At 36.4% G+C, this 9,002-nt stretch overlaps 1 protein-coding gene across 2 annotated transcripts; it reads left to right on the forward strand.

Moving 5' to 3' along the window:
* Positions 1 to 137: 137 nt before the first annotated feature.
* LOC139975214 (presenilin-associated rhomboid-like protein, mitochondrial) lies at positions 138 to 7,370 on the forward strand. Of its 2 annotated transcripts, XM_071982944.1 has the most exons (10): positions 138 to 152; positions 433 to 520; positions 1,324 to 1,519; positions 2,361 to 2,495; positions 3,018 to 3,162; positions 3,609 to 3,758; positions 4,335 to 4,405; positions 4,850 to 4,951; positions 5,602 to 5,699; positions 5,890 to 7,370. In XM_071982944.1, the coding sequence occupies exons 2-10, from the start codon at positions 462 to 464 to the stop codon at positions 5,984 to 5,986; spliced, it is 1,053 nt and encodes a 350-aa protein (XP_071839045.1). In that variant the 5' UTR covers positions 138 to 152; positions 433 to 461; the 3' UTR covers positions 5,987 to 7,370. The 2 variants fall into 2 exon arrangements, with proteins under 2 accessions (XP_071839045.1, XP_071839047.1); XM_071982946.1 differs by lacking the exons at positions 138 to 152; positions 2,361 to 2,495 and having other exon boundaries at positions 163 to 520.
* The last annotated feature ends 1,632 nt before the right edge of the window (positions 7,371 to 9,002 follow it).

Raw genomic sequence — 9,002 nt, forward strand, 5'->3', positions numbered from 1 at the left:
TTCCCTATGCAAACATTAAAGACGCATGTATACATTCAGGTCAACCCTCAGTAGCTACGTTTGAGCATGGAGCTATTTATGTATACGCCGATCGCGATGTGTACATCTGAACTCTGATACAGCATTCTAGAGAGCCACTTGTATGGATTATTGTTCGTGGAACCAATACTAATGAGTTTTGTTTTAAAACGTTTGGTAGACCAATATTTAACCATACCAATTAGTTAAGTAATTAAATCGAAACAGCTATTGAGTTACAAATTTAGTATATAGAATAACCGAAAATTTAAAAATACACTGTTAATTCCTATGTGTGGTTTGACTGTCAATATTTGAATTATTAACATACGAAACAAGTTAAATTTTATAGCACATTTATTTTTGCTTTTAAACCACACATTACTAACTATTTAGTATGGTCACAACAAACAGAGATTTCCGTCAGCTGAGAATTTCGAGATATGGCTTCCAGTATATTCCAGTCATCACTAAATGTGACCCGTCGTAACAATGCAAATAGGTAATGTTACATTTCCTAATTTTCGACTTCAGGCTCTAATGCATTCAATGTGATTACAAGTTTCCCGAGCTTGAACCACATTTGCGCGAAGTTTACCCTGTTTGTCACACTCACATTCACATCTGCAGTAGGCAATTGAGCATGGCAGTGTTCCTAGTCTATGGCCATAGCCTAAGTTAATGGTGAAGGTCTAGGCCTAACCTAGGACTTGTGTAATAGTGAGTTCGCCTTGCATTGACTTGATAGTATGCATTTGTATGTGAGATCCTCCTGCAAGCAGGAACTCGCGAAGAAGCCTCATGGCTTATCAAAGCCGCAAGCTGACCGAAGTCAGGCTCTTAGATTCATATTTAATGTCCATGATTATGAATTGTAATTTATCAACAACTCTGTAACTGGACGACATACATTATCCCCATTAATCTTGAAGTGACTGGAACTGGGACCTCATGATTGGAAGGCACTGGCGTTGACCACTGAGCTAACAATATGTTGTATAAGTGTCTACTTAGTATAAGTAGTAGAAGATAGTATAAGTGTCTACTTAGCCTAGACCTAGGGCCTATATTCAAGTGTCGCAGGGTATCCCAGGTAATGCTTCTTTATCTTCATTATGTTGGTAAGTATTTTTGAAGTATGCCTATTAGACAAGATCCCAAACAACATAATAACCTTGTTAGTTTAAGCCAATGATAGTTACAATTTGACATATTAAAATATTGTGAATTAACTAGGCTACCAACGTTTAACATGAAGGTGATGATTTGTGACTTAATCTTCTCAATTCTTTCTTTCTCTCACAGATGTTTCCTTCAACATTACAGAAATTTCCAACGAGCAGAAAAAGGATCAGAAGTGAGCAGGAAAACTGCAAAAGAAAAGAGAATTATTAGAGCTAATCTAGAGAGTAAAAGTCCTGAGAAGATCGATGTTGTTTATGCCAGAAATGGTAGACCATCATTTAGGACACTTATCAGACCATTTGGGTTTGCCTGCCTTGTAAGATTTATTACTTGTGTGGATACATATTTTTTCTTTCAATTTTTTCTTTTCATATGCACAGTTGGAGAATTGGGATGTAGATTATTGATCATGTGTATGATGAATGATTCACACTTATTACAGATTACATGTTTGGCGGTCGCAAAATTAAAACAAAATTATTACTCAGTTCGTCCAGCAAAGCGAAAATAAACTCTAGTCCACTGCGTATATGGTCCTTAGCGAAATAACTTAATAGAAAATACAGGATCCATCCATATTAAACAAGATTAAGAGTATGATGAAATCATTCACACAACATGACTTGTTTATGTAACCAAATAAAGGATTGCAGTTCCAATAAAATAAATCGATAGCGGTCGGATAGGAACGTTTCCAACTCGATCAAGTAATATTGTAGGCGATTAACGTAGTTGGTAACTTGTCATGTTGAGCGATCGAAGTGGGAAGTCAAAGTGGTGTAAGTTTGAACTAGCCATACTACAAGGGTAATTGAGGGCGTTATCAGTTGACAGGAACAGCAGCACTGTCAAATTATGCCGCAACACCTGTAGTGTCTGGCGAGGGGTTTCGTTAGAGTAAAAGCACATAGATGTCATGATATGTTATTAGCAAGGAGCAGGTACCATAGGGTAGAAGGCTTGACTCCACCTCCCCACCTAACCTACATAAACAACAGTCAACAAAAAAAAGCAGACCAAGATACCCAGTGCCAATTATCACTGCTTCAATTGCAAATGAAGTTTCACTTGCTAACCTTTCAAATGTATGTAAGTAATTTCTCAGTAGGATCTTTCTCCAAAAGTTTCCTGAATAAATATGCCTCATTTACCTTCAGTTTACCGGCGGGAGCTTTGCTGGATGTGCTGTGTGGCAATATGAATCTATGAGGTCAAAGGCCACCAGCTCCAGAATACACGACTTTGCAGAGTCGTTCTTTGAGACGGAGAAGAGAGGAGAGTTCAGAAATCAAGTAAATTACTGGTTACCCACTTTCCAACACATTATCTGAATGTTGAACTGATGTGTTTAGTACTACACATTTCCTACCAATTACTTGCTTAGTTTCGATGATTGGGTCTAATGAAAGAACTAATTCCCATAACTTGCAGAAGATCAGCATACTTTTATACATCAGCTCTGGTACTGCATCCCAAAATTCTATCCAAATTGGGCAAATTCTTTTACAAGTTCAAAGATGTATAGAAGTATTTGTACACTGAAACGGTACAGCTTTCAAAACTTTGGGCATTATATTGTTCCCTAATTAGCTTACCTTTTTCAATAGAGAAATGTCTAACCCCTTTTTTTGCAAATGATAAAATTCTGTAATCTGAATAGAAAAGAATGTTCCATACTCTCCCACAGTTGCTGCATCAAAAATGCCACTTGGTGAAGTTTGCTAAAGAAAGATTTTCTTTTTAATTGGTCAATAAGTTTAGGAGACCTTCATATTATTATTCTATTGTATTGAGTTTTGCCTTCATAATTGCAGCTAAATAGATGGTATCATTCTCTCTCTGGGACTCAGAAGATGGTACTTGGTATCATAGCAACCAATGTGGCTGTCTTTGCCTGCTGGCGTGTTCCAGCCCTGCAGATGTTTATGATACGCTGGTTTAGTGCCAGCCCTGCTGCCCGTGAGTACTTCATGTTTCTACTCTGCTTCTATTCGTGATGGACTTTTACTTTCTCTTGGAAAGTTGTAAAAAATATTCTTTCGGGAAGTAGTAACAATCAATGACGTGCATCATTCAAACTTTGTGACTTGCACTTTTAATTCATGGGACTACATGATTTGGTCACATATATACCAAAGCAGTAACCATGTAAGGTGGGGTGCCTCTAGAATGATGGTTGATGTATGGAAAAGTAGTAAAATACAATAGTTTATAACACAGTATACTATACAACTATATTTATGCGTCTCAAGTATAAATTAATAAATCAGGGACATGAGCAATTTGGGGTTACCTATAGAATTGTGGTCCGGATAGTGAAGAATTGGAATAAATAAGAAATATTGCAGAATGCCAATTTGAGTATAATTAATTGCTGATAATTTTTTTTCCTATTTTTCTTTTAGAGGCCACCTGTTTACCAATGGTATTATCAACATTTAGTCAATTCTCCTTCTGGCATCTAGCTATCAATATGTATGTCTTATGGTCATTCACTCCCACCATTGGAGCTGTGCTTGGCAGGGAACAGTTTCTAGCATTTTATCTCACTGGCGGTAGGTTTCTTTCATTTAGTTATATCGTTCTAACTAATAGGCAGCTTCTCCACTCATTTGCATTCTTATTTTTTCACCAAACCTACCAAATATTTTACTCAAGATAGGTTTTTCACTTAATCATAGAATGATGTCATACATGTCTCTATAGCGTCATATTTTTGTATACTGTTTACTGATTTATGCGAGCATTCAATTACCCTTTGTTGGGTGTATTAAAGTTGCTATTATCATATCTTATCCTTATATACTTTCCATCATGTGAAGATTAATAATCAAATGATTTAACACTATGAGAGATTGTAACATGCTGGGAGTATAAATTTAGCATGTTTATGTACTGTAGCTACATATGGAGATGAGGTGCCTTTAAACTGCCTACATCTTTCTATGTACAGGACAGCTTGGAGCTCATTTATGTGACACAGTAAGTCATTAATGGAAGGGTCACACGGTGTGATTCTTGAGACACATGGTGTGATAATGTGGTTCAAACCTGCTTTGAAAAAAAGTGAACAGGAAATTATTGCCCCAATTTCCTGAATTTTTTAATTTTTTCCTTACTTAATTTCTCAGGAGTCTGGGCCTCATTTGCCAGCTATGCTGTTAAAGTTGCAACGAGTAGTGTACATCCATCCATTGGAGCAGTAAGTTATTTTCAACCTCAGCCTTTAAATCCTTCGAGCACTAGTAAGTTTGGGTCTTGTGCTCAACAAAGTTATCTCTCTAGGATTTGATTTTACATCTTGTGTTCTTTCATGAGAAAACGTCAGTGTGCAAGAACGTAAAAGCAATACCATTGACATAACTGTACTACTCTTAAAGTAGGAATGACAGTCCTCGAAATTCAGGCTATTTACTGGCTAAGTGGATTGACCATTTGCCAGTTGGAAGAAAGAGGTAATTGAATTATTCTGTCGGTAGACCGTATGAACTGTATTACTGTATTAAACTAATGTTTGCTGTAGTACAGGAAAATGCCAGTGGCAACTTGATTTTAGCAAGTAGAGTTTTCTTTTTTAGCACTTTTCAGTAAGTGTCAAAAGTTGTGAACTTCTACCCCTGTGATGACTCATTTTGTTTGTTCCCAGTCTGGTGCAATCATGGCTGTTCTGGGGGCAGTCTGTACACATGTACCTGACGCTACTCTCTCCATCATCCTGTTACCATTTATCACATTTTCAGCCGGAGCTGTGAGTATTATTAATATTTGTCAACTATTGTTAAGAAAAAACAACTTGATGTGATATACTTTGAACCCCAGTCCCCTGATTCATTGAGACTGTAATCATGTGATCACCACGGTGCCATGTCGAGTGAAGTATCACAAATCCTTCCAGAAAGTTTATAAATAATATTTTCACAGAATCTTGGTTGAAGGTCTGTGAGAGATCTAAGAAAAGAGCAGATATTGCACAAGGTCTTATCCAAAGGCATCATGTGTGCAAATGGCAACACTCAGTATTCACCATGTGAACTGGTTAGGCAATGATTTTACAGTAGTACCCTTTTCACCACAGATATGACATTTACTGTTGCAACCATGGACATCTTTCTCTAATGTTTTGGATTACGTCTTATTTATGTAACAAATCTCTGCGAACAACTGTGATATTAGTTTATATGTAAAGTTGCCTGTGTTGCATCTGTGATCTCTAGATTGAGGATACCGAATGTCGTGCAATATTGGTAAATGGTAGCGAACCCACATGTAGATATACATATATATATATATATATATATATATTGCAATATCATAGTATCCCAACAACATTTTTGCACAGTAAAGGGCAGTTGCATACAATATTTTCATAATTGCATCGTGTTTTTATTTCTTCTGCAGGCATTGAAAGGGTTAGTAGCCTTTGAGTCTCTAGGAGTGATCTTACGATGGAAGTTTTTTGATCATGCCGCTCATCTCGGCGGATTACTGTTTGGATGGTGAGTTTTTTTGCAATTAAACTTTTGAATTGATTTCTCTCAAGGCTTGAAATGACGCTAGTGTTCATGTACGATCATCGCATCGGTGTAGAATTCAAAAGAGTGGATGTATAGCTTCTTATAATAACACTTGCGATATTCATTCTAACACTTACATAAAGTGAACTAATTCTTTGCATTTTCTTCCCAGCTACTATGTTACAGATGGACACAAGAGGACCTGGGACCACAGGGGGAGATTTATGGAAAGATGGCATAAATTTAGAGGGAAACCGGTGGACAGTTAAAGGCCCAAGACAATTTTGAGAAGAGAATGTTTGATGGTGACCATGAGTTGTAGCTTGAAATTGAGGAAGTAAATTGCTCAACCAAGCAAAACCAGTGTTGCCTTTAGTGCTAACTACAGCAAGGCAACTCACACCTAACAAACGTGAAACTGAGAAAAGCTGCAAAATTATGATGCAAGCTGACATTTTAAGTGTAACATGCATTTCTGCACATTTCGACAGTGGTTAGGAAGTCTTTATTTAGTTGAAAACAATATTTGGTGGGATTTTCAGAGGAATGTGGAAGCTTCTTTTGCATTGTTCCAGCATCTTCAGCTTCCTGCATTTTAAATGTTTTATGATCCTTGGTCATCGACTGTTTATTTCCACAAAATTAATCGGAAGGCATGGTCTTGACCATAGCATCATAATTCAAAGAAATAAATGCTAACAAACAGAATTTTTAAAAGTGAAGGAGTTCAAAGAACACAATCAAACATTGTGTTTGGCATGTCCAGTTTATGGTAACAGGAAGTAAGCCATTTGGAGAAAGAACAAGATTTCAATTCTCATATGGAAAGTGAATTTGTGGAGGTCACCATATTTATTTCATTTTTCATATTTGGGTGTTTTCTAAAACTAATTTTGTGCTGAAAAGGTGTGGTAGTTTTAACTTTGAACATCTAAATATTCCTTATATTCTCCTGCCTTAAATATATGAAATAAGAAAATTGAATTTTTTTCACCAAGGTTTTGTCACAGTTTCTACCTTTGCTGGCATTTCCAAATTTTCCATGCAGTGCATGCTCCAGAAACTTGTTTCAGACATGACGGAATATTTCATTGATCTAAACCGACTCTTAAACTTGTTTTCAATGTTTTTATTCAGTCGATGCAAAGGACACTGCTAGGATCAGATGTAATGCTCTCTAAACCATTTGTTTTGTGTGCTTAAATTTGATGGAGTAATGATATCAGAAGTCTCATGGTTTGTTGTAGTACTCAAAAAGTAATTGGTACTTAAGTACTCTTTTGCAGGTGCTCTATTCTCAAACTCCGAATAAAGTACCTTGGTGTTTAAGTACTTGTACTGAACACTGATCTCTAAGTCTGAATGGATCTCATTGTTAGATTTCACAGCATCTCAGGGAAAGATTATGAATAAATTTGATCCCACCAATGGATCTGATATGATCGTATTATGGTATGACTTGAGTCAACAGACCTTTCGACATTTTAGATTGAGGATCGTTTGAACCCAGTATTGGAAATTTATACTGTCGTAGGGATGCAAATCTCTATAAGAGAAAACTCACCGTGGAGAGAGTACATGTGTGATGATGTCAATTGTGGGAAATTTTGATATATTTAGATTTATGAGAAATATAAATTATTCATTTCAAAATTTTCATTTTTTCTCTTTCAGTCTTTGTTTCTGTTTGATTCAAAATGCTGATCATGTCATATTTAGGGTCATTAGTGAGGTCAGATTAGTACGTAACATAAATTTAAAGCTAAAAATTTGGTCATGAGACAAGGAAGAGTAGAGACCCCACAAATTTTCTAGATGCATCATGAGGCGATAAATTTTCTAGATGAATCATGAGGCAATTATCGCATATATATTATTATTATTATTTTAGGTTTACAGTCTTGTACAGGGCCAAGGCCCTTTCACACGACTTTTACAACTTAACCCTGATCATTGGTAACTTGTCACACCTACACACCAAAGTGTGCACAATTCAAACAATCTCTCCTGGGGCACCACAACCACGTGTCCCCCGGGGGCTTCCCATAGGGTGCAGCCACAAACCGGCGCACGCAACTATATTAAAGTTACCTCGCAAGTCCCCATTTATACACCTGGGTGAAGAGAGGCAATAGAGATAAAGCGCCTTGCCCAAGGACACAACGCAATGATCTGGCCAGGGCTCGAACCTGTAATCCTTAGATCACAAGTCCACTGCCTTAACTAACCACTTGACCACAACGCCCTCAGCTTAAGCTGTCTATTTGTTAATATTTTCAAAAGTACCTTCCCAGTGGTTCTGGATCTCCAGACTTGTTCATTCACAAGATGTAAACGAGACCATTCAAATATCTCAGCCGGGAGCAGTACTTTGAGGGGTGGCAGTTAAATGTTCCTGTTGGAAGTTGGAGCATGGGTGACCATTATTTGACTTTCTAGCATATTTGGGGACGATACTGATGGTCTTTAAAGCTAGATTTCTGTGACGACACTTAGTTACAGTATTCTAAGTAAAAACATAATTAACTACACTATTCTTAATGCAGAAATGGAAAGAAACGAAACACATTTATGAATCCAATTTGAAATTTATATTCACTCTTAGAATGAATGAAGACCACTCTTCGAATTAAACAATAACTTAAAAGATTATAGAGTGTACATGCAATATAAACATTTCACTATGTCAAGCATTGCTGCTGTGAATGTATGCAAATCAAACCACACAAACAGTTTTCTAACAATTCATGACTTGGGCCACTAAAATTTCATGTAAGTTACCCAAAGAAATAAGCAAAGTTTCTACACGTAGAGATAATACAGTGACTCTTGTCGGGAAATTACTGGCAATGACTCAACAGTAAGCTAAAGTGACTTGTTACAACTCTGCATAAAAATGACATCAAATTGTGAAATACATACATGTATCTTATTACCTGTTACAAGTTTTATTCAAATCGAAGAAGAAAACAAATTGATACTAATAAAAAGGCAATTCTTTGATGTAAAGAATCATGTAAGGCCTATGTAGGAGCAATAGTATGTCATCGTCGAGGTAATGTTAGTTGCTCATGCAAATAACACTATGTTCTTACTGATGTGGAAAAACATCCACTTTGGGGTAAACAAAAGCACTATTGTGATAACATTTCATAATGCCACACAATATAAAAATTGAAATCGCTTTCAAAATCCTTTGAAAAACTTCTCCAACAGATGCAAATTTTTGAAGAAAAAAAAGGGATTTTGTTACATTATTCATTATCTCCCTAAACTTATTTTTTT

This window comes from Apostichopus japonicus, chromosome 10 (genome assembly GCF_037975245.1).
Source record: "Apostichopus japonicus isolate 1M-3 chromosome 10, ASM3797524v1, whole genome shotgun sequence".
Taxonomy (NCBI): Eukaryota; Metazoa; Echinodermata; class Holothuroidea; order Aspidochirotida; family Stichopodidae; genus Apostichopus; species Apostichopus japonicus.